Source organism: Bos grunniens, chromosome 26 (assembly GCF_055505025.1).
Source record: "Bos grunniens cultivar Pamir isolate PY7600 chromosome 26, Bosgru_T2T1.0, whole genome shotgun sequence".
Taxonomy (NCBI): domain Eukaryota; kingdom Metazoa; phylum Chordata; class Mammalia; order Artiodactyla; family Bovidae; genus Bos; species Bos grunniens.
This window is the reverse complement of record NC_141190.1, coordinates 1,129,739-1,156,712: the sequence shown is the minus strand read 5'-3', so window position 1 is coordinate 1,156,712 and position 26,974 is coordinate 1,129,739. Positions and strand designations below refer to the sequence as shown.

The 26,974-nt window shown below is 39.6% G+C and overlaps 1 protein-coding gene across 6 annotated transcripts in view; it reads right to left on the bottom strand.

Annotated features, from left to right (window-relative positions):
* Window positions 1–26,602, bottom strand: part of IPMK (inositol polyphosphate multikinase) — a 62,961-nt gene extending 36,359 nt beyond the window's left edge. Inside the window, exons 1-2 of one of the 6 annotated variants that reach the window (XM_086377884.1) lie at window positions 25,971–26,602; window positions 5,164–5,249 (exon numbers count right to left, since the gene is read on the bottom strand). In XM_086377884.1, coding sequence (XP_086234010.1) covers window positions 5,164–5,249; window positions 25,971–26,160 — 276 coding nt within the window. In that variant the 5' untranslated portion in view covers window positions 26,161–26,602. Of the gene's footprint in view, window positions 1–5,154; window positions 5,250–25,970 lie in introns of all 6 variants that reach the window. The other 5 variants (XM_086377882.1, XM_086377885.1, XM_086377888.1 and 2 more) reach the window with 5 other exon arrangements.
* Window positions 26,603–26,974: the final 372 nt, after the last annotated feature.

Here is a 26,974-nt window from a genome sequence, read left to right as displayed (position 1 = left end):
ATTTTTTGTTTCAGACTCAGAGACTGAGGGAAAGAACTTCTGGTTGTCAGGGAAAGGGTGAGTGAAAGGAATAGTTAGGGAGTTTGGGATAACAGGTACACACTGTTATATCTACAATGGAAAATCAACAAGGACCTACTGTATAGCACAGGGAAGTCTGCTCAATGTTATGTGGCAACCTGGATAGGAGGGTAGCTTGGGGAGAATGCATACATGTATATGTATGATGAATCCCTTTGCCGTCCACCTGAAACTATCACAACACTGTTAATCGGCTACACTCCAATACAAAATAAAAGGTTTAATAATAACTTGTAAGATATCTTACTCATTAACTCTTGCCAAATAGGTCTACTAATAATAATGACTAACAAGACATCTTACCCATTAACTCTTGCCAAATATGGTGTACCTAAGTACCCAAAACCATTTAAGTTTACTCATGTAAAATGCTTATGAAATCTCAGTATCAGAATTCTAATTATATATGTTCAAACCACATTCACATCAAGTAGTTATATATGACATAATTCTATTGAATAAACTCAAGTATGGCAGAAACTCACCAAACGTGATACATTGTATTTTCCAGCTTCCCCTACTGAAATGTGAGCAGAAATGAAATCAGTCACTTCCTGGCCAAGGTAATTAAAAGCAGGGTGTACCTTATCATCCCTTTGTTCCTGGCACAAAGACATTGAAGACACAGTGTTCATGATGACCTAACAAGATGGAGGAGCCAAATACATCTATGTGCTTACCTGAAGAAGTCCACGATATAAGTGAAAAGATAAAAGAACTAGAAGAGTAGAAAGATAAACTTTCTCTTATGTTAAATATGTTTTTTAAAGTATTAAGACTGATCTTTACTACAACATATCAAACAAGATAACCTAAACAACTCTGTACCTAGAAATGTAGGATAAAATATAATATTTTCTTAAATGCATAGCTGAGCTCCCATGATTAAAAAAAGGAAATTCACAGAGATCTAAAATAAAGAGGAAACCCAAAGTGCTAAGCTGAGCAGTCATTTGGGCTCAGATGTCCACTCTGAAAACCTGAACCAAAGGATCTCTGAACTTAGGATCAGTCCTAGATGAGGACAGAGATACTAAAAGAGGGAGAGTAAAAAATGCTCTGAGCCAAGCTAATACAGAAAAAAACAGCAAATAAACAATATCAGGAATAAAAAGAGAGTCATAATTAAACTAGCATAGCATTTTAAAAAATACTATGAAGAACTTTACCAGGTGGATAATTACATAAAACTATAATCTATATTTTAATACCACATTAACGAAGAAAATCAAAACATTTAAGAAACTGAATCATTAGTTAAAAAATATATCCCTTCCCAGGAACAAATGAAAGGAAAGATGGAAAGGACTTATGGAAGAAAAAGAGACAAGTCAACAGGCTGCTGTGATGAATTTATAGGTAAGTTTTATCAAGTCTAAGGAATCAAATACTTATCTGATACAAATTCTTCCACAGAAAAGAAAAAGGAATGCCCCTCAAAACTCATTTTATGAAGCTAAAAGAAACTTGGTATCAAAACAGGACAAGGATAATATGTGAAGAAAATAATAACCTCATTCATGAGCATAGCTGTAAAAAATCTTATATATGTTAACAAGGCAATGGCACCCCACTCCAGTACTCTTGCCTGGAAAATCCCATGGACGGAGGAGCCTGGTAGGCTCCAGTCCATGGGGTCACTAAGAGTCGGGCACGGCTGAGCGACTTCACTTTCACTTTTCACTTTCATGCATTGGAGAAGGAAATGGCAACCCACTCCAGTATTCTTGCCTGGAGAATCCCAGGGACAGAGGAGCCTAGTGGGCTGCCGTCTATGGGGTCTCACAGAGTCGGACACAACTGAAGCGACTTAGCAGCAGCAGCAGCAAACAAAACCCAGTAATGCATATTATTAAAAAACAAAAATGACATGTCCAAGTATGTTTTATTTCAAAAATCAAAGGTAATGTAATATTAGAAATCTGTTATGGCATTTACCAGTGGCTTCCCCAGTGGCTCAGATGGTAAGGAATCTGCCTGCAATGCAGGAGACCTGGGTTCGATCCCTGGGTTGGCAAGATCCCCAGGAGAAGGGAATGGCTACTCATTCCTGTATTCTTGCCTGAAGAATTCCATGGAGGAGAGTATAAAAGCTGGCTTAAAACTCAACTTTCAAAAACTAAAATTGCAGCATTTGGTTCCATCACTATATGGCAAACAGATGGTGAAAAAGTGGATAAGTGGAAACAGTGGCAGATTTTATTCTCCTGGGTTCAAAAATCACTGCGGACAGTGACTGCAGCCATAAAATCAAAAGATGTTTGCTCCTTGGAAGAAAAGCTATGATAAAGCTAGACAGCGTATTTGAAAACAGTTATCACTTTGCCAACAAAGGTCCGTCTCAGTCAAAGTTATGGTTTTTCCAGTAGTCATGTATAAATGTCAGAGTTGGACCATAAAGTAGGCTGAGTGCCAAAGAACAGATGCTTTTGAAATGCAGTGCTGGAGAAGACCCTTGAGAGTCCCCTTGGACAGCAAGGAAATCAAAACCAGTCAATCCTAAAGGAAATCAACCCTGAATATTCATTGGAAGGATTGATGCTGAAGCTAAAGCTCCAATCCTCTGGCCACCTGATATGAAGAGCTGACTCATTGGAAAAGACCCTGATGCTGGGAAAGACTGAGGGCAGGAGGAGAGGTGGGCAACAAAGGATGAAATGGTTGGATGGCATCACTGACTCAATGGACATGAGTCTGAGCAAACTCTGGGACATAGGGAAGGACAGCAAAGCCTGGCGTTCTATAGTTCATGGGGTCAAAAGAGTCGGACACAACTTAGAAAATGAACAAGGGTATTTACCACATTAACAGATTAAAAGAGGAAACTCATGATCATTTCAACAGATACAGAAAATCTTTGCCCTCCTGCATTGTCTCTTCCTGGTACAAGAAACTAGGGGGTTGGTGAATAGCTGAGGTCACTTATTTACTTCTCTAGTTTCCTCCTTATCAGTCCAAGTTGTCTCTTAAAGTTACCTTGCTGAGTTCCAGCAACCACTCCTTCTCCATGCTGACCAGGCCTACAGATGGTATAGCCTTCTCTCTTGCAGGTGACCTTAAACTCTGACTAAATCATTGTAAATGGTCCTTTTATTAAACTGATAGAGTGTATCATTTGTTCCTTGAGAAAATCTTAACTCACAAAGAAAGCACTTTCTTTAATTTGTGGAGAATTATCTCTCAAAAACTTAGCTTGAAAGTCATACTTTAACAGGGAAATGTTAGAAGCACTTTTACTAAATGAGGAGAAGATTCCCCCCACTATTGCTTCAGTTCATCACACTGAACTATATAGAAATCCCCGATAGAAGTATATAGATTCAAAAGGGTTTCCAATCACAGAAGATGCAACCATCTATACAGAAAGCAACTAAAATTGTTAGAAAGTCTCAGATAAATATAAGTTACTAAGAGTTCACCAAGATTATTGTATGTAAGAACACCGTACAAATATCTCACTCCTGTGTATTAGCAATCATTGGAAAACTTAACTCAAAAAAATACTGTTTACAATAGAAACAAAAAATAAGAATGAATCCAACTAAGAATGAATCCCACTAAGTATGTGCAAGACTTTTACAGAGTAAATATAAAATATTTTCTTTGAAAAAGAGGAAGTGTCAGCAATTGAAAGCATATTCTAGAGCCAGACTGCCTATGTTCAAATCCAGGGACCATCATTAACTATTTGAATGATCCTGGTCAAATTATTTAAATTAATCATAGTTTAGTATAAAATGAGGATAATAACAGTGTATCTAACTCACAGGTTGTTGTTAAATGAGTTGGTAAAGCATTACTAGCAAGTATTTGCTTTTTGTTTTGCATTATCTTTTTACTTGCACCTAAATTTAAGAGGTAAAGTTATAAAATTCTTAGAAGAAAATATGAGCATTCACCTTCATGACATTAAATATGACACTAAAAGTCTGCACTTCAAAAGACACTAACAAGAAAATGAAGACAATTCAGAGAATAGGGATAATATTACAAGTCACATATGAAAATCAAAGCAAATTACAATAAAATTAACACTTCACATTCACTTGAATGCCTATTTAAAAACAAAAACAAAACTAACAAGTGTTGATGAGGATAAAGAAAAACTGGAATCCTCATATACTAGTGGTCAAAGTGTAAAATAGGGCAGGCACTTTGGGAAACACTTTTGACAGTTTCACAAATAATTAAATGTAGAATTACTATATGACCCAGTAATTCCACTCCATATCCAATTCTAATATCTAAAAGAATTAGAAAATAGGTATTCAAATAAATACCGATACATAAATGTTCATAACAGCCTTATCTACAAAAGCCAAAAGATAGAAACAATCCAAATGTTCTTCAATGAGTGAATGAATAAACAAAATGTGGTATGTAAATTTAATGAAGTATTACTCAGCCACAAAAAGGAACAAAGTTCTAGTGCCTATCACAAACTTTAAAAACATGCTCAACAAAAGAAGCTAGATACAAAAATAACTAAATCCATAGAAAGCAGGTTGGTGGGTGGAAGACATTGGGGTGAGGGAGGAATAGGACATCGTGGCTTAATTGGGTACAGGGTTTTTTGTGTGTGTGTGTGCTGAAAATGTTTTGTTAACTAGATAAAGGTGATGGTTGCAAAACATTGTGAATCTTCTAAAAATTATTCCTAGTAATAAGGTTAATTAAATGTTAACTGTCCCCCAATCCTTCCTTCCCCTCTACCCTCCTTTGGAGTTTCATAGTACACACTAGCATGTTCAAGGCTCAAAGAAATTCTATAGTAAAAAAAAAAGTACTTAGTTAAACTCAGCATTTCTGAAAAATACAGTCTATCATCTAAGTGTTTTTCAAAAATGTAGGTCAAAACCCATCAATCAAAATTAATTCAGTATATCAAAATAAGAATCACTCAAAAATGAAATAGAATAGAAAATACTAGAATATATTAAACATCATATTTTTTTGAGCTGTTATTTCAGTCACATACAAAGTGTACTAAGACATGTTATCAAATGTATTTCTTATTGAGTCAGCAGCATAAAATTATGAAAAGCACTTTGAATACAACAAAACAAATCTTACCTCACTTACCATATTATAAAATTCCAGCTCTCTTGGACCCCTTGGAGGCGGCTGCAACTGTTTCAAAACTGTGCCATCTGGATGTTGCAGTATACCTACAGAACAAAAATAAGATATTCTAAAATGCTTTAATAGCCAATTTCATAAATTTAACAGTTTCCTTTTACTTATTTCAGAAATTGAAACATTCAAACAACATATTTCAGTGCCTGTTATAGGCAAAGCACCAGGAACACAAATTCTAAATAGCTTGCTTTTGTTGTTTCCAACTGTTATGCCCCTTATAGCCCCCTCAGACTTTCTAATAAATAGAACATATTTAAATTTTTATAGAAATTCTTCAGTAATAGACTTTCCAGGAGATGTTAATTTATAGTTAAATAAGAAGCAAATTGGGCCTCCCCATTCTGAAGGAGATCCACCCTGGGATTTCTTTAGAAGGAACGATGCTAAAGCTGAAACTCCAGTACTTTGGCCACCTCATGCGAAGAGTTGACTCGTTGGAAAAGACTCTGATGCTGGGAGGGATTGGGGGCAGAAGGAGAAGGGGACGACAGAGGATGAGATGGCTGGATGGCATCACCGACTCGATGGACATGAGTTTGAGTGAACTCTGGGAGTTGGTGATGGACAGGGAGGCCTGGCGTGCTGTGATTCATGGGGTCGCGAAGATTCGGACACGACTGAGCGACTGAACTGAACTGAACTGAACTGATAGCTCAGTTGGGTAAAGAATCCACCTGCAATGCAGGAGACCCTGGTTCAATTCCTGAGTCGGGAAGATCCACTGGAGAAGGGATAGGCTACCCACTCCAGTATTCTTGGGCCTCCCTGTGACTCAGCTGGTAAATAATTCACCTGCAATGCCCAGGGAGACCTAGGTTTGACCCCTGGGTTGGGAGGATGCCCTGGAGAAGGGAAAGGCTACCCACCCCAGTATTCTGGCCTGGAGAATTCCATGGACTGTGTAGTTCATGGGGTCGCAAAGAGTCGGACACGGCTGAGTGACCTTCACTTTCAAGAAGCAAATTAAAAGCAGTAGCATAAACTGATCCCACTTTTATAAGCAAACAAAAAAATGTTAACAGTGGTTCTATATGAGTTTCCCATTTTTTCATTTTTTTAAGTTTCTCTAATCTGTTATAAGAAAGCAACTAAAGTTTTTCCTGAGTCAGATGCACTGTGTAAAGCTGTACTGATAGCATGAGGGCACCAAGCCAATGCGAAATGTAGGGGCTGAAATCAGGTGCCAAGCCTGGACAAGAAGGGGCACCATTTTATGATATGCCCACTCAAAGGGGAGACTGTTTTTCATTTATATGTGAAAATCTTAAATTTTCATATATTGAGATTTCATAAAATCATGCCAGTTAGAACACAACAGAGCTCAAATAAATCTATTTCCAATTTTGATAAAATACACTACTTAAGTTTCTATTTCTTTGGCAAATTTCAGGAATTTTTAAGGACAAAAATGCAGAATTTAATCAACAAAGTATCAACCTAAAAGATACAATAATCGAGTTTGTTTAAGTGCTACTTATAGAATATAAGGAAGGTAAAAACATTAATTCATATGGGTAAGATTGGTTGGTAAGTAATGAAAAGATTTTGGGACTTCAAAGAACAGTCTAACATAGCTAAAAGTTACTGAAGAGAAATACTGTTCCAAAAGTCTGGGACAGCCTTCACGCCCATGGTAACAAACATTTTCAATGGGCTAATGAATAAAGGTAGATGTAAAAAAGCCCTGGAGCTTCCTGATGGCTCAATGGTAAACAATCAGCCTGCCAATGAAAGAAACACAAGTTCGATCCCTGATCCAGGAAGATCCAGGAAGATCTCCCTGCCACATGCCGCAGGGCAACTAAGCCCCTGTACCACAACTACTGAGCCTGTGTTCTAGAGCCTGGGAGCTGATACTGAGCCTTTATGCCACAACTACTGAAGCCCATGAGTCCTAGAACCTGTGCTCCACAAGAGAAGCCATCATAATGAGAAGTGTATGCACCAAAACTACAGATTAGCCCCCTCTCCACAACTAGACAAAAGTGTGTGCAGCAACATAGACCCAGGACAGCCAAAAATAAATAAATAAATAAACCTTAAAAATACTTTATTTAAAAAAAAAGGACTGATGAGCTGAATTGGGAGGGAGCAGGGAGCATTCATCAGTGAAGAGAGAACTATGAAGCTTCCCCACATTGAGGCAGACACCTCATCTAGAAACAGGTGAGTCTGCCATTAGACAAACATTTTAGCAGGCAAGCAGAAATCAGACTGTAGACAACAGCGTGGGGTACCAGGATGGATTACAGACAATAGTCCTAACACAAAAAAAGATTGCTTGATCCAGTAATTCTCCCACTATTCACTCTGAAAAATACCACTCCAGGTTTTCAGAGAAAGCAGCCATGGAGAAGGAGATAGTAATACCAGGCATTCTCCCAGTGAATGAATTATAGGATCTAAAAGTAAACCACTAGTATCTTACACTGCAGCCAAATCCCTTACAGCTGAAAAACAGTCAGGATAAGAAAAGAAACATCTTGGAAGGCTGAGCCAACACCACATGAACTGAATCTAAGAATGCAGCCCAGCACCAGGTTCAACTAAATTCTAGAGGGAATATGATTTATCAGTCCCTCACTCTAAACAGAGGGGAAGGGCTTATACTCTATATGGAACAAAACAAAACAAAAAATAATATATTTCACTTCCCAGGGTTCTTTTCTTTCTTCTCACTGTTTTTTAAATAAGGTATCCAAAATTCAATTTAAAAATTGAGACATACCAAAAGAAGGAAGTGTGATGTATAACCAAAAGAAAACACAGTCAACAGATGATGACACATAGATGAACGAGTACTTATAACTACCAAACAAGGATGTTAAAACAATTATAAGTCTGATGCAATAGAAACTATAGGAAAAATGGATATAAACACTGAATAGATACTTCAGAAGAAATGCAAAGTCTAAAAAAGAACCAAAAGAAATTCTAGAAGTAAAAAGACACAGTATCTGAAATAACAATTATCAGCAGATGATTAAGAATAGGCAATCAAAGAGACTGATAATAAACTTTAAGGAAGGTCTACAGAAAATATCTAAATTAGTGCAGTGAGAGAAAAAGTATCTAACAAGAAAAACGGAATAAAGCACTAGTAGCCTGTAGGATTGGAGAAGGCAAGGGCAACCCACTCCAGTACTCTTGCCTGGGAAGTCCCACGGACGGAGGAGCCTGGTGGGCTGCCGTCTATGGGGTCACACAGAGTCAGACATGACTGAAGCAACTTAGCAGCAGCAGCCTATAGGATAATATAAAGCATTCTAACAAATACATAGTTGGGGTATCATAAGGAGAAAAGAGAATGGGTCAGAAAAATAATTGGACTTCCACTTCTACACAGTATACAAAAAGCTGAAAGAACACCACTCCCATCTTAAAATAAGGAAAAGTTAGATAATCTACAAAATTGTAACTTTTCTTGAAACCATTAGAGCACTGAGACTGTAAACTACAAACATATAATCTAACCACTATGATATGCCCAATGGGAGCATTCCCTTGCTTATGGTAGCACACGGCAAGAAGATGGGACTACCTTACAAGGCAGTAAGAATAATTCAGCTAATATTTTTAACAAACAGTTAACAATAACAAGTTAGGGAGGGACTACTGACTTCGAAAAATTACAAAACACTTGCAACATCTTTTTCAGAAACCCCTCTCTGTGTCCAAGACTGGAGTAAAAGAAAAAAAAAAAACCAAAACTGAATAAAAAGATAAAAGCAACCCTCAAAGGTACAGTCCTTGAGGAAGCAAACACCATTCCTGTAAGCAGATAGAGCAGGGAGTCCCTGGAGAAAAAGAACCAGGCACAGCTTTCTTGACATAAGAGAAACCATTTTAGGTCTAAGTTGTTTGGGAATCTAAGCCTGGCCACAATGCTTGCCCTTGAACAGGACCCAGTAATTAACAATCTTAAGGGAAGTTGGATGGCATCACCAGCTTAATAGACAAGAGTTTGAGTAAATTCTGAGAGATAGTGAAGGACAGAGAAGCCTGGCATGTTGCAGTTCATGGGGTCACAAAGAGTCACGACTTAGCAACTGAACAATGAAGTGAAGGATTGCAGGAACAAAGGAAAAGCAGTCAAGAAACAATGTGCAGTGCTGTGCTTAGTCACTCACTACTCTTTGCGACCCTATGGACAGTAGCCTGCCAGGATCCTCTGTCCATGGGGATTCTCCAGCCAAGAATACTGGAGTGGGTTGCCATTTCCTCCTCTGGGGGTTCTTCCCAATCCAGGGATCGAACCCAGATCTTCCGCATTGCAGATGGATTCTTTACCTTCTCAACTGCCAGGGAAGCACCAAGAAACAATAGTTCAGTGATAAAGTCCTAGTTCCTCCTCAAGATATATATATAACAATCTGATACAGATCATAGCTATTCAGGAACTACACCCCTACTCAAGTGAAGGATGAAATGATGAGGTTTCCTTTTCGAACCCTCTGTGATTTCAATCAACTAAAACTTGGACTCTGTCCATCTCTGCCCCAATTCTATACTGAATTTTCTGCTCAAGCCCCTTCACAAACATTCCTTAACTTAAAGTTTCCCCAATTTTACCATTTGGGGAGACACTGCTTTGGGAAAGAGCTCCTTACTTGCTGCAGGTAATAAATCCTTCTTCTCCTGATTTTTAACTTGGTTATGTCTTTTGGCTCAACATCCACCAAGAGAAACCCAATTTTTCAGGTAACACAACTACAGGAAAAAACAGTTCCTCCCAGAAACTTTTCCCCTGTGAACAAAATTCTTAAGCTTCTAGGGTAAGGGCAGTAAATCATGTTGCCCCCAAGGCACAAAGATGGGGAGAATAGTAAGAAAAAAAAAATCCTTTAATCCTGGAGGCAAAGAAGGACCAGAAAAGCATGATGAGTCCTGACTCCAGAAGTAGTCTATTGCTGGGGGAAGAAAAAGAAACTCACCTGCTAAAGAGTTTGTCTCCCACAAAAAAAAAAAAAAAAAAAAGGAGCACGAGACAGGAGGGAAAAGGGCAGGACACACACGCTAGATAAATAAAGGGCTGCAACCCTTAGGATACAGACTGGCTGGAACCAGTTAAAACTAAGGTGGCTCTGAGAACAGTCCAATCATTGACCTTTAGTTCATTATACCTTCATTGTAATAGGTGGTACAGTTGGTAATGAACCTGCCTGTCAATTCAGGAGACATAAGAGACATGAGTTTGTTCAATCCCTGGGTCGGGAAGATCCCCTAGAGAAAGGAATGGCAACCCACTCCAATATTCTTGCCTGGAAAATTCCATGGACAGAGAAGCCTGGTGTGCTACAGGCCATGGGGTCGAAAAAGTTGGACATGACTAAACACATACAACCACAACCAGTACTAAAAATCACCCCCACTTAAGTTGAGACAGTTAGATCATAAAAGGTCAGAAGGTGGGCAGTGGCCCAAACCCTGGGAAATCCCCACCCTTCCCAGACCTAACAAGGATACTCACCACCCTCATTAGTACATGAAACTACTGAGCCCTTAAAATCCAAGACCCCTATGCCCTGGGGCAGCTCTCACTTTCTGACATGGTCTGTCACCAGTAAGCAACAGTAGTCTACAGATGGAGGAGGGGCACGAACTTAGAGAATAAACACTTCTGAAGCATGGGTGCAAAGAAGACCTAAAGCAGAGGGCTAGAAAGGAATACTGAGAAAAATCCTCCAGCAAATCACTCTCAATCTAAACATAAGATTACAATAGAGGAATTTCAAGCCCATGATACACTAAAGGTATATTAGTCTGCTTGTACTTCTGAAATACCAAAGATTGGATGCTTAAACAACACAAATCTATTTTCTCACAGTTATAGAGCTAGAAGGCCCAGATCAAGGTGCCAGGTACCTTGGCAAGAACCATCTTTCAGGCCTGTGGACAGCCACCTTCTCACTGTGTCCTCACATGGTCTATTTTTATAAGGACACTAATCCTACCAGATCAGGCCCCACCTTATGATTTTGTTTAGTTATAATAAGAAAAAGGAATGGCTAAAAGACAAAGGGAAAAGCCCTCAAAAATAGAACAAAAGAAAATCCCAGTACCAATACCTCAGGTGAAACAAACACACCCCCATCCTAGCTAGCCCTGATTTGCATAGGGGAGGTGAGGGGGGAGGAGACAAAACTTATAAAAAGAGAGAGCCAAGACAGGTTGAAACTCTAATACTCTGGCCACCTGATGCAAAGAACTGACTCAATGGAAAAGATCCTGATGCTAGGAGCAGATGGCAGAGAGGATGAGATGCTTGGATGGCACCACCGGCTCAACGGACATGAGTTTGAGCAAGCTCTGGGAGCTGGTGATAGACAGGGAAGCCATAGGGTCGCAAAGAGTCGGACAGGACTGAGTGACTGAACTAACTGAAGATGGGTTGAGGCCTTTCCTCATTAATCTTAAAAGCCTTGTCTCCAAATACAATCATATTGGGAGTTAGTGTTTCAATATATTAATTTTGGAGGGCACAACAGTCAATCCACAACAGAAGGTAACTACAACAACATAATTCAAACTTGGCTCTACTCCTGACTAGACTGGTTCTGCTAGGTTAACAGCCTAGCAGAAGAGGTATATTCATTTCAGGCATAAATACTGTTTGCCTCAGTTACTTCAGTCCTACATATGATACACAGATTTTAATTGAAAAATCACAAGTCATACAAAAAACTAAGGGAAAAAACAATGCCAAGAGATAATGCAACATACAGAACAGTTTCAGAGATTACACTAATGTTATAATTATCAAACTTAAAATAACCATAATTAATCTATTAAAAACTGTAACAGGAAAGGTAAGACACGCATGAAAAGATACAGAATTTCAGCACAGATAAATTTTGAGTTAAACGGAATGTAAGAAATAAAAACATGGTAAGAGAGATTAAAAACTGCTTTCTATTGGTTTACCATAGACATAAAACAGAGGAAGAAATTAGTAAATGTGAGGACAAGGAATCCATAGGGACAGAGGAGCCTGGCAGGCCACAGTCCATAGAGTCACAAAGAGTCAGACATGACCGAAGTGACTTAGCACACACATGCATGCAACAGAAATTACCCAAACTGAAACACAAAAAGAGAAAAAAAATAACTGCATGTTAAAATTTCTATCTGCAGATGGAATAGTCTAGGTAATTTTTAACTTTTTTTTTGGTAACTTTTCCCAGAAATTTCTATAATAAACATATTTTGCTTTCATAATAGAAAACATACTTGACTCAGGAAAACATATACACTAAATACTTACATACTCTGTAAAATCTCAATTATGTAACCAGGTTATTAAAAAGACTTTTTTTTTAATGACCAAAATGACAATGTCTAAAATGTTTTAAAACTAATAAAAACAAACTATAGTCAGGAAGCCCAGAGAATCATAAATACTACGGAAAAAAAAAAAAAAAAAACCTAATTTAGTACAACATTTAAATACGAAAACAAAAATGGTTAAAAGGATGGGGGATTAAAAAAAGATATACTACTCATAAGAAAGTTGATATATTAATATTCTTATATATCAAACTATGCTAATGTCAAATAGACTTCAAGAAAAGAAATACTGAATGTAAAGGACATGCCATAATGATAAGAAAGTCAATTCATTAAGACACAATGGTAGCAAAGTTTCAAAATATATGAAACAAAAACTGAAAAGATAGATTCACAATTACTATCTCAATAATTCATAAAAACAAGTATTCAGAACATTATTAATGATATATAAAACTTTGTAACAACACTATCAAACAACTTGACTATACCGACACTTATAGAATACTACATCCAACAGAATATACATATTTTTTCATGTATAAATGGAACTTTTACCAAAACTGATCATCTGCTGGACTACAGAAAATAAATCACACAGAGAATATTCTCTGACCACAACGGAAGTAATGGTAAGACATCTGGGAAAATACTAAATAGGCAGAATGTAAACACACTTCTAATTAATCCATGGATCAAAATTCACAAGGGAAATTAGGAAATATTTTAACTAGGTGATAATGAAACCAACATATCAAAATTGTGGAATGCAACTAAAAGTACCACATAGTGCTTAGAGAAAAATGCATAGTTTTAAATGCTTATATTGCAAAAGAAAGAAGCTTCCAACTTAAGATGCAGGGGGAAAAGATATTAAAGAAAGACAGGAGCAAAAAAAAAAAAAAAAATCAGTGCAATAAAAATGGACAACAGAAAAGAATCAGTGAAACTAAAAGGTTCTCTGAGATCAATAAAACTGATAAACCTCTAGCTAGACAGATCAAGGAAAACAAATAATCATTATTAGAAATAAATGAAAGATGAGATATCACTACAAATGCTACAAACATTAAAAGCATAAATGAATTATGAACTTCACACCAATAAATTCAACAACTTAGATAGGGGTTTCCCCAGTGGCTCAGTGGTAAAGAATTCACCTGTCAATGCAGGAGACAACGGTTGGATCCCTGGTCCAAGAAGATCCGACATGCCACAGAGCAACTAAGCCCATGTGCCACAACTACTGAGCTTGTACTCTAAAGCCCAGGAGTCGCAACTACTAGGCCCACCGGCCACAACTACTAAAGCCCATGCACCTAAAGCCCATCCTTTGCAACAAAAGAAGCCACCACAGTAAGAAACCCACACACCACAACAAAGAGTAGTCCCAGCTCACTGCACTAGAGAAAAGCCTATGCAGCAATGAAGACCCAGCACAGACAAAAATAAATAAAAATTATTAAAAAAACAGATAAAGTATACAAACACCTTTAGACAGAGAATAGAAAATTTAAGTTCTCCTATGTATACCAATACTGTGGCCACCTAATGCAAAGAACTGACTCATTTGAAAAGACCCTGATGCTGGGATAGATTGAAGGTGGGAAGAGAAGTGGACGACAGAGGCTGAGATGGTTGGATGGCATCACCGACTCAATGGACATGAGTTTGAGTAAACTCCTGGAGTTGGTGATGGACAGGGAGGCCTGGTGTGCTGCAGTCCATGGGGTCGCAAAGAGTCGGACACAACTGAGTGACTGAACTGAACTGATGTATACCAAGGGCTTCCCGCATAGCTCAGTCGGTAAAGCATCTGCCTGCAATGCAGGAGGCCTGGGTTCAATTCCTGGGTCAGGAAGTTCCCCTGGAGAGGGAAAAGGCAACCCATTCCAGTATTCTTGCCTGGAGAATCTCATGGACAGAGAGGAGCCTGTCGGACTACGGCTCATGGGATCACAAGAGTCGGACACGACTAAGCATTAACTTTTTATGTATACCAAAAACATTGATTTCATATTTTTAAATATACTAAGACAACTGAAGCCAAAATGTGCTCATTAGTAAATTCTATACAACATTTACAGAAAAAGATACCAGTTTTACCAAGAAAAGCAGGAAACATTTCCCTGCTCACTTTATGAAGCCATCATAATCATTTTTAAAAACCTCAACAAAGACTTAAAACTACAGGCAATTATCTCAAATGAATACAGTCATAGAAATCTATAATAAAAATACTAAGAAACCAAATCCAAACATGCCAACAAATTTGGAAAACTCAGCAGTGGCCACTGGACTGGAAAAGGTCAGTTTTCATTCTAATCCCAAAGAAGGGCAATGCCAAAGAATGTTCAAACTACCCCACAACTGCACACATTTCACATGCTAGCAAGGTTATTATACTCAAAATCCTCCAAGATAGGCTTCAACAGTACATGAACCAAGAACTTCCAGATATACAAGCTGTATTTATAAAAGGCAGAGGAACCAGAGATCAAATTGCCAACATCCGCTGGATCACAGAAAGAGCAAGAGAATTCCAGAAAAAACATCTTCTTCTGCTTCATTGACTATGCTAAAGTCTTTGACTGTGTGGATCACAACAAACTGTAAACAATTCTTAAAGAGATGGGAGTACCAGACCACCTTACCTGCCTCCTGAGAAATCTGTATGAAGGTCAAGAAGCAACAGTTAGAACCAAGCATGGACAACACACTGGTTTAAAATTGGGAAAGGAGCGTGTCAGGCTGTATATTGTCACCCTGTTTATTTAACTTGTACGCAGAGTACATCATGCAAAATGTGAGACTGGATGAACCGCAAGCTGGAATCAAGATTGCTGGGAGAAATATGAATAACCTCAGATATGCAGATAATACCATTTTAATGGCAGAAAATGAACTACAGAGCGTCCTGATGTAGGTGAAAGAGGAATGAAAAAGCTGGCTTGAAACTTAACATTCAAAAAACTAAGATCATGGCATCTGCTCTCATCATTTCATGGCATATAGATCGGAAAACAACGGAAACAGTGACAGACTTTATTTTCTTGGGCTCCAAATCACTGTGGACGGTGACTGCAGCCATGAAATTAAAAGATGCTTGCTCCTTGGAAGAAAAACTATGACAAACCTAGAGAGCATATTAAAAAGCAGAGACATTACTTTGCCAACAAAGGTCCCTATAGTCAAAGATATGGTTTTTCCAGTAGTCACGTACATATGTCAGAGTTGGACCATAAAAGAGGGCTGAGCGCTGAAGAATTGATGCTTTTGAACTGTGGTGTTGGAGAGGACTCTGAGAGTCCCTTGGACTGCAAGGAGATCAAATCAGTCAATCCTAAAGGAAATCAATCCTAAATATTCTTTGGAAGGACTGATGCTGAAAGTGAAACTCTAATACTTTGGCCACCTGATGCTTCCAAAGAGCTGACTCATTGGAAAAGACCCTGATGCTGGCAAAGACAGAAGGCAGGAGGAGAAGGGCATGAACAGAGGACAAGATCCTTGGATGGCATCACCAACTCAATGGACATGAGTTTGAACAAGCTCTAGGAGATGGTGAAGGACAGGGAAGCCTGGCATGCTGCAGTCCAAGAGGTTGCAAAGAGTCAGATATAGCAACTGAACAACAACAATTTATCACAACCATGTGGACCTTAATCCAGGAATGCACAGTTGATTTAAATATTCCAAGATGAGTAAACATATTGATGTTTGGGAAGACAGTTTTCTGAGAAAAAAGGGAGATATTAATATAGAACAGGGAGAAGAAAGAACCCTGTGATATTAGATTTTAATTACAGATATGATATTAACTTTAATTTTTACCAATAAAAAATTATTTCTTAATTCATTCTGCTGAAAGGACCAACAGTAATAACAATCAAGGAGCAATGAGTATACCTGTTGCCCAGATGTCGGTTTTTAAATACCATTTATCGCCAAAGGATGTACCTTTCCCTCTCTTCCTTGCTTTCTGCTTCTCTTCATTCTTCCACTATTCACAAAACCTCCTCTGAGAACCACTTCACCTTCTTTTCTTTTTCTTTGGGATGGTTTTGTTCACCACCTTCTACACAATATGACAGACCTCTGTACATAGTCCTTCAGGCACACTGCTATCTAGATCTAGTCCCTTGAATCTATTCATTACCTGTACTGTGAATTTATATGGGATCTGATTTAAATTATACTTGGCTGGCCTAGTGTTTTTCCTGGTTTTCTTTAGTTTAAGCCTGACTTTTGCTATGAGAAGCTTATCATCTTAGCCACAGTCAGCTCCAGGTCTTGCTTTTGCTGACTGTATATACAGCTTCTCCATCTTCGGCTACAAAGAATGTAATCAATTTGATTTTGGTATTGACCATTTGGTGATGTTCATGTGTAAAGTTTTCTTTTGTGTTGGTGAAAAAGAGTAGAGAGCTGGCTTAAGACTAAATATGAAAAAAACTAAGATCATGGAATGGCCCCATTACTGCATGGGAAATAGAAGGGGGAAAGGTGGTAGTGACAGATTTCCTCTTTTTGGACTCCAAAATCACTGTTGACAGTGACTACAGGCCATGAAATCAGAGGACAATTGCTTTCTGGCAGGAAAGCGATGACAAACCAAGACAGTGTGTTGAAAAACAGAGACATTACTCTGCTGTGATGCTGAAGCTCCAGTATTTTGGTCACCTGATGTGAACAGATGCCTCCCTGAAAAAGTCCCTGATGCTGGAAAAGATCGAGGGCAAAAGGAGAAGAGGGCATCAGAGGATGAGATGGCTGGACAGCATTACTGGTGCAATAAACATAAATCCAACTGGGCAAACTCCAGAAGATGGTGAGGGACAAGGAGGCCTGGCATGCTGCAGTCCATGGGGTTGCAAAGAGTCAGACATGACTGGGCAACTGAACAACAACAACCCCCAAATGAACTAGGTTCTTGAGAAAATAGTGTCTTATTCTAAGGCTGGGACCTGAAAGGTATAAGATGAACGTGGGACATCTTTTCATGCCACAAAATGAGAAAATGCTTCAAAATATGGGAACATTAAAAAGACACAGGAGCCAGCTTGAAGAAGCTACCAATGCCAAAATCTGGGACAACTGAGCATCAAAATTAAGCACCAACAATAAAGGCTAAGATCCATCTGTTGAAGTTTGAAAAACCCAGTAGTCCATCCTACTAATTAGAGAGAGAAGGAAAATCTGTATTCCTTAAAGAAGAATGCCAACTAACAAATGTAACAGGAATAAGAGATTAGAACATCATTTTCCAGCTAACACGGTAATAAGTTGAGTTGGTCAAATATCATTAACGAGTGCTTGTAACATTTGGTGAAAATGCCAATGATATGCAGGATGTTTAACAATCTCAAAATATTCCTCTCAAATTATTTACCTACAATAGGAAAAATTAAACTTAACAGTGGAAAAATCTGGCAGATATCATTTAATCAGCTGATCAAAGTTATATCACCAGTAATGCAATTGACATCCTGTGCTGTATGATATGATGCTTCAAGAAAACAACAAAATTCATTTGATATTCTTAGAAAAAATGCATTCATCTGATTCTAATCATAAGGAAATAATTAGAGAATCTTGAAGAATATTCTAAAAGTCATATGCCTATAGTCTTCAAATATTTCACAGTTAAAAAAGATAAAAAAATTTAAGAACTGCTCCATATGACAGGCAACTAGAGGGTGATAATAACTAAATGCAATGTATATAACCTTAGATAAGGGAAAACTGCTATAAAGAATATTAGGGAAAACTGCTATAAAGAAATATTATAGGAATAGTGGCAAAAGCCAAATGATAAATATTCTGAATTTGATAATTTTACTATGGTTAGGTAAGAAAATGTTCTTATTTTTAGGAGATAGACAAGAGGTCATGATGCCTGCAACTTGGTTTTAAATGGTTCCACAAAACCATTATCATACATGATAAAGCAATTGTGGCAGAATATTAATAGGCAAATACAGATGAATGGTAATATGTATTAGTTTGTTGTTCTATATTTGCAACTTTAAGTTTGAAATTTCCCAACACAGAAATTTTTTAAATTCCTTAAAAAGGAAGCATTAAATACAGTAGCATCAATTATTTAGGTAAAATCTAGTGTAAGACTTTTACACTGAATGTAAATGGCCAGAAATAGTCAAGACAATCAAAAGTGAGATGTTTATTCTACCACACATCAAGATTTATTATACAGTAGTTTAAATTAAGACAGTGAGGTATTACTGCTAGGATAAACAAATCAGTAAAACAAGTCCAATATGAAACTGAAAGAACTAAGGTATATATGCACAACTGAGTACTAATAAGTTGTAAAAAGGCAATAAGGAAGCACTCTATGAACTGCTAATACTGATTTCTAGGAAATACTGCTAAGTTTAAAAAACAAAGTACAAAAGAGCATACACAGCATACTACTTTTTGTCAGAAGAAAGGAAAAGAAGAAAATAGAGATCTGCTTAATTCTGCAACAAGAAATTCAGAAAAGATAAATCAGAAACAATGAACCTGGTTACCTACAAGGGATGCTGAGAAATGGGATGAAGTGATACAGAAGAGAGTGACACTTCAGATAAACCTTTTTTGTAAAGTTTTGCTTTTGGAAGCATATTAATTTTATAAGCATTCAAAAACTGATCACTGAAGGAAGCAAAATGAATTTAAACAGAAACAAACATATTTCAAATGAATAATATTACCATGGAGAAGAGGGAAGTAAAAATAACCACATACACAAAAAAATCCTAATCCAAATAGCTTTTGAAAAGTGTCCAACCACATACCCTCAATGAAAGGGAATCTAATCTTGAATTCTTTATTCTAGGTTTGTTTTCTACAGTAGTATGAGTACAGAAATTCTGAAGATCATAGGATTAAAAAAAAATTTAATACTGCTGGGAGCCAGGTTCTCACTGAGGTAAATGTATCAGTATGCAATTATGGTTTCTAAAATATTTATACACACTTTTTAGTAATGTCCATTGAAAAGACCTGGAAGCAATGACATCTCAGTGGTAACAAGCAAACCTGCACCCAGATCTTGGTTTCTAAAAACCATTTCCCACTAAAAATGAACCAGGGCTCCTTGGAGAAATGGCAGGTTCCAGAGCTGTGTGGACTTCCCTGGCAGTCCACTGGTTAAGACTCCATGCTTCCAATGCAGGCCTTCAATCCCTGGTTTGGCAAACTAAGACCCCACAGGTCATGTGGTGTGCCCACTCAAAAAAAAAAAAAAATATTGAAAAAAAAAAAATAGTTTGACAGAAAGGAAGGAAGTGCTCCAAACTGGTCAAATCTGGGACAATTTGAACAGCAAAATAAACAAGTTCTATAATAGATTATGACACTATAAAATAAAAATCCATGAATGCAAATTGATCATAAAAAAGAACACACATACACAGGAATAACAGAGAGCTATTTCTTTTTATTTTCTTACAAAGTCAACTATGCTTCAATAAATAAAATATCAACTATATTCCCTATGTTGTATATTACATCATTGTAACTAATTTTATATCTCACAGTTTGTATCTGTTAATCCCCTTCACCCATTTCACTGCTCCCCAGTGCACATCCCCTCTAATAATCATTAGTTTGCTCTCTATATCTGTGAGTGGAGAGGCTCCCCCAAACACCTGCACTCTCTTGGAGCTATTTCTTAGAATCAGTGCTCAGTCACTCAGTAGAGTCTGACTCTTTGCAACCTCACTGACTATAGAATGCTGACTGTTAAAATAAAGTGGTAGAATGAAAAAAGAAAATCACAATTTTTCAACTATCAGAGTAAAGGCTGCTTCAGGCAGAATCATCATTAGATGTCTAATCTAGGAGTAAAGTATGAGGATCCCAATATTTGCATGAACTTATAAGTATCTCTCCACAGACAGCTTAGTAACACAGGGAGAAAATATTAACTATATACTAGAGAAGCCAAACCACACTTGGACCAGGTGATCAAGTTAACATCACCAATAACGGGCAGATAGACAGTGTGAACCTCTAGATGTGATACCCTAAAAAGGATATCTTATATATCACTTGTATAACATTCCAGCCAGCAAAGTATAACCTGAATCTCATCGTAAGAACCCATCATAAATCCAAATTAAATAATACTTTATTAAATAACTTGGGCTTCCCTGGTGGCTCAGACGGTAAAGCGTCTGCCAGCAATGCGGGAGACCAGGGTTCGATTCCTGGATCAGGAAGATCCCCTGGAGAAGGAAATGGCAATCCACTCCAGCACTCTTGCCTGCAAAATCCCATGGACGGAGGAACCTGATAGGCTACAGTCCATGGGGTCGCAAAGAGTCAGACACGACAGAGCGACTTCACTTTCACTTATTAAGTAACTAGCCTGTACTCTTCAAAGTCTTATCATTTTTAAAAAGGCTGAGAAACTGTTACAAATTATAGAATTCCAAGAGACAAGAGAACTAAATACAAAAAATGATTCTAGACTAGACCCTATCCTGAAAAAACCAAATATAAGACATTATTGGAACAGTGGACAAAATTAGAATATGGACTATAGATGGAAGTACTGTATTATTACCAAAACACAAGTAACTATGCCCAACACACAGTGAGGCCAAACGATATCAAAACAAGCTTGGAACAGAGAAAGGGTTACTGCAGGGCCATGCAAGATCAGTGGTTCATGCCTTAAAACCCCCAAACTTCCCAAGAGCTATCAGCAAAGCACTATTAAAGGAAAGGTGAGCAAGGGGTGTGGTTAGTTGTTGCAGGGTCAGAACCTTTGTCCTTGAGGTCAGGTCATGGTCAGGTAACGATGTTCCCGTAAATCTCCACCAAACAAATTATGTTTTAATGTGTTATTCTCTGTTCTGACAAGAAAGAACCAGATCCCATGGCACAACTTTCACCCTTGGAGATCCAGGTCCTGGTTAAGAGGAGGCAGATCTCAGCTGGTGGCTCCCTCAGGGCCAGGTCCCCAGACCCTGCCCAACTGTCATCAGTGAGGGAGCCTAGTGCCCTGGACCCACCTGGCCCTCAGGCTCCTCAGGCCGCCCAAATGGCAGGGGCCAGCGCCCACAGATTGGCCCCATGCAGACCACCACTGCTATTAGTTGGCACAGGCAGGGGTAGAGGAGAGGTTCACTGCGGTCCACAGGCCTGGGCCAGGCCAGTGGGTGGCCCTGGCCAGGGTTCTGGAGCTCTGCAGAACACAGCCCCCAGTCTGTTCCCTGGGCCCCCCAGATCATCCAGCAGCCCAAGGCTGGGTGAGCTGGAGGGCCCCCCCCCCCAGGCAAAGGCTGGAATCTGCCTCTTACCTCACTCTCCACCTGACACCACCACTCCCCCAACTGTTGGCTGAATTCCCCACTAACGGTAGTTCACCAACAGTTGGTTGCTTGTGGGAGAGGCCCACTGTGGTGTCAACCAATGGCAGAACAGGACCGCTACGTGTTTGGGGGTGGGGGTGTCTGGTGTGAGGCGATAATGGAGCTCAGACAGTCAGGTGCTAAGGGCTGTGCTCCACAGCTCTGTCACTGTGTCAAACTGTTAAATTTTCCATATTTGATAAACGTGCTGTGGTTACAGAAATACACACTAAAGTACATTCTTAAGATTTACACACTGAGGCATTACTGTATAAAGAAAGGCGCAACCGACTCTCAAACAGTTAAGAAAAAATGTTGTTGTTGTTCAGTCGCTAAATCATATCTGACTCTTTCGTGACCCCACGGACTGTAGCCCACCAGGCTCCTCTGTCCATGGGATTTCAGAGACAATAATTCTGCCGTATGTTGTCATTTCTTTCTCCAAGGGATCTTCCCAACCCAGGGATCAAATCCACGTCTCCTGCGCTGGCAGGTGGATTCTTTACCACAGAGCCACCAGGGAAGCCCAAGAAAAAAATTAGTATGTATATACAGAGAGATAAATTCATAAAAATGTTAAATTCCCTATATTATTCTTGTAACTTTTCTGGAAGTTTGAAATTATTTTAAGTCAATTAGTTTCAGAGGGTATCTTAAAAAATAGACCAGTAGTAAGCCAAAATAGTTGTGGGTTTTTCCCCCAGAACAATATCAGTTTAAATCCTTCTTTTCCCTATAGACCATCTCATTTCTATATCCTAAATTGAATTAAGATACAAATACCTGATATCAACTTGTTTAAAACCTCAAGGACATTTAAAGGAAATTAATAGTACATATTAAATATCAAAACAAAAAAGGATTTTACATTTTGGCAAGCTTTTTGATTTCAAATTGGTAGCAATTACATTTTTGTGAAACATATCTATGGAAAAAGTTGTATAAAACAAGACCCAGGAGTTCCCTGGTGGTAAAGGATTCCAGGCCTTCACTGCGGAAGCCCAGGTTCAATCCCTGGTCGAGGGAACTGAGATCCTACAAGGCCTGCAGCATGGCCAAAAAAAGGTTGTATAATGTGCAAGGTATACTATGATGTACAAGAATGCTTAATACATTATTTTTAACACACACACACACAAAATAGTGAAAATCTAAAATTTCATCACCAGAGGACTAATTATGACATATCCACATTACACTATCCACTATCCATACAACAGTTTTTTAGATGAAGTACATTATAAGCATGAAAATATGACATACTATATAACACAATACAAAATGAAAGCCAGAAGTTGCAGATATATTTGTACGAAAAATTGGAAGTGCGTTAATGTGTTTACATATGTGACCAGAAACAAAGGCCTGAAAGGATACACCAGAAAGCTACCAGTGTTTGTGATTGCCCTGGGAGAGGGAAAATAGGGGGAAAGGCATTGATATATGTTTGTAATTTTTTTCCTGAAAGATCATGTACAATTTACAACTTGAAAATGCAAATATTTTGTATTCTTAAAAATAATACATAAATATACTTTGATGAAGTGATTTCACTGAAGAACAAAAAATATATCTCTTGATATCAGAACTATAACATAACCTTCTTAAACAATTATAACAATATAACAAGATCTATTTTTCTGTTCAAGTACTTGGTGCTATTAGTTCTATGTTTTTAAATTTTCACTTAATAAAGCCAACAAATCCCTTCTGGAAATAGGTAAGACATTAATCCTAAATTGAAAAACCCTGCTTACTAAATGATAGCAATAATTTTTTTAAAAAAATCCACAATGTCTTTAACAAAGTTTATTCTGAGAATTCCAGTTGATAGCCAAAGTACATCTTGAACTACAAGATATACTTTACAACTCTAAGTGATTTATGATAGTACAGAGACATAATAAACTTGAACTTTGAATTACTGACCATCTTGTTATCCATGCTATGAATAAAGTAGATTATCATCATTCAGGTGTCCTTTCACTAATAACATTTTAAGTTAAATGTAATAATAAATAAAGCTAAGGACTCCAGCTTCAAGAATCTATACTACTTTGATTAGTTCATTTGGATGACAAACTCTTTCAGTCACTGTTTGCAATGCAGCTTTAAGGTACATTAGTTATTAGTCAGAGATAACTCTGAACAGGTTCACTATTACATACTTTGATAAGCAGTGGTTACACTAACGTGTTTGTGGTTTAATTTCAGATATTTTGTTCATTCTCCTTTGTACATAAGTCCATCTTAGGGGCCCTCAGGGAAACAATTATTTTTTTTCATGCCTCTAGAATATTATTAGGAATATCATCCTTATAATTCATTAATATAAACCAATAGGTATGTAGTATAAATCTATTAAAAAGTATTCCATAATTACTCTCAAACTTCCATTAACAGAGGGGACATATAGGAGAATGTCTCTATTCTAAGCACCTTGATAATGTTTCCTTACATCTAAGCTAAGCACTTGAGAACAATTATTTATTTCCTAACCAGGGTGTATCAAAAGAACTGATAATTTTCACTCTCTCAACATTTCCGGAGTTTAACTGAGCCTAAGGCCACGCAGGAGGCTACCGGAATACAAAGATTCAGTCTCTGAGGAAGTAACAATTTAACAATTTTAAGGGAAGAAAGGAATACAATTGACTCATCATTAACCCTTAACTTTGAAAAAGAGAAAAGTAGATAAAAGTATTGGAAAATGTTGTTCTCTGACAATTAACATACATACATTGTCCCATCCATTTTCAAAAATCCTTGTTTGAGTGGTTTTCTGCAAGCACGATGTATGTGTGTTCACTCAGTCTTGTTCAACTCTTTAAGACCCCATGGCTTGTAGCCAGCCTGCCAGGCTCCTCTGTCCACGGAATTTCCCAAGCAATACTGGAGTGAGTTGTCATTTCCTCCTCAAGGGGAATCTTCCCCACCCAGGGATGGAACTCATCTCCAGTCTCCTGAAGTGGCAGGCTGATCCTTTACCACTGGGCCACCTGAGAACATGGTGGGAAAAAAGTGCTACGAGGCAGGGCCCTTGGTTTCCATATTCTCCACATAGTACCTGTATGACTTAGGTTTGTCACTGAACCAGTCTTGGCCTATTATCTCACCTTAAAATGTCAGTATTATCTTACTAGCCTAAGCCAGAATCATCTTACCAGCATAAACCAAATCGTCCTCAGTGGTTTCCAGGTCAAAGATCCGCATTACTCACACACACTCATCTGATTTCCCCAAGTAATCATGGCCTAGGAACCAGTGTGAGTAAGCTAGGTGAATTCCAGTTCCTAAACTGAACTTTTACATCACCAAGAGAATAAAAAGGCCCTGGATTGTGCTTTAAACGCTGTGACTCAAAAAATGTATTACACAGGCTAAAGATACAGTCTTAAAAAGATGATCAAGAATGACTGTCTTAACTGTGTACCATCCTAGTACAACAGCAGTGTATTTTCGACCGTGAATCCGAGTTTCAGCATTACTGAAACCACGCCTCCCATAGAAATCCAAGAGCTATCAGAAAAACCTCTCCAAAGGGCGGGGGAGAGAGATAAACCAGGACAAGCTTTCCCAAAACAAAACAGAACTCAAACAAACAAACATTAAAAAACAAAACTGTTTTTCCTTCCCCTCCAGCTATGCAGCTGCAACGAAAAGAGAAGCACTTAGATTAGCATCATCTGCGTTTCATTCCTTTTCTTTTGCAATACTAGCTACCCGCCTATAATAAACAGACCTTGTGCTCAGGGGAGAATTTACTTCCCCATCCAGTAAAACCGAAGTTCCTTATTTTCACTAACAACGAACGCCGTCTCCAATCAATATCCACCCTCCCTGGGGAGACCAGACACTCCCCTCTCGCCACCTCCCACTGCAGGCCCGACACCCCACATCCCAGAAATCGCCCCACTTTTCAAGCCCCTGCTGCACGGGTCGCGAGGCTCTGGGGGGAAGTGAAAGAGACCCAGGGTGCGGCGTGCACATCAGCACAGGCGTCCAGCCCGGTCAGTGAGCCCCCCGGTGCCTCCGCCGGCCGGGGTCTCGCGAAGGCGGAAGGGGAGCGGCGAGCCCCGCGCCACCCCCACTTACCCACTTTGTCCTTCCCGTACATGTGCCCGGCCACCTGATGCGAGAGGGGCACGCAGCCGTTGAGGAAGCGGAGCCTGCCGCCCGCCGGCTTCGGAGCGCCCTCGGGGGCGGTCTCGCTCGCCGGTGGGGTCCGCATTTCTGGGGGGCCGGGCGCCTCAAGCCGAAGAGGGGATGGCGGCTCCGTTGCCATAACGGAGAGCTGAGGCGGCAGCAGCGGCGAGTGAAGGGGAAAATAGGGCGGAGGGAGAGGGCTCCGGAGGACCCGAGGGTCGCTCAGGCTCGGCCGCGAGGAGGCCCGGGGGTTCCTGCGGCTGGTGCCCGCTGTGGCCCGGGCAGGGGGCCCATGACGCCGCGGACGCGCGGGCGCTCCCCTGCCCAACTCTCCGCTCGGGGCGGCTCTAGGCTCCCGCTTCTCTGCCGCCGCGGCTGCCGATCCCGGCGCAGCCCTGGAGACAGATCCAAGCACAAGAGCAGCGGCGACGGCGGCGCCTCGCGCTCCCCGGGGCCTTGACGGCGACGACAGCCCCACCTCCCGCGCCCCCGCCCCCTCCCGCCGTCCTCCAGTCCCCTTAGCTGCCGCGTGCGCGTCAGCGCCGCCTGCACGGCCGCCTCCGCCGCTAGCTTCCTACTGCGCGACCCGCGGCAGCCGCCGCTACTGAGCATGCCCAGAGGCAGCCCGACGGGACCCCCGAGGCGGGGCGCGCGCTCGGCGCTGCCCCGGCGAGCGGAAGAACCTGGAAGGGGCAAGCACAAGCGGAGCTCTTCTCACCCCCACCCGGTGGGCCTTTTGGTGCAGCCCGGGCTGTTCCTTCATTCATTCAGTACGCGCTTCAGCGCGTCCCCGGCTTAAAGATGTCTGGTTCTTGCAGTTGTAAGGGGCAGTCAGTCACTCGTTAAGAGTTGGGAGGCAGAAGCGTTACCCTGGGTGGCTTGGGAGACCACCTTTTACCGCAATCACCTCCCTCCAACTCCCGCTCCGGAAAGATATAATAGGAGTAAAACCA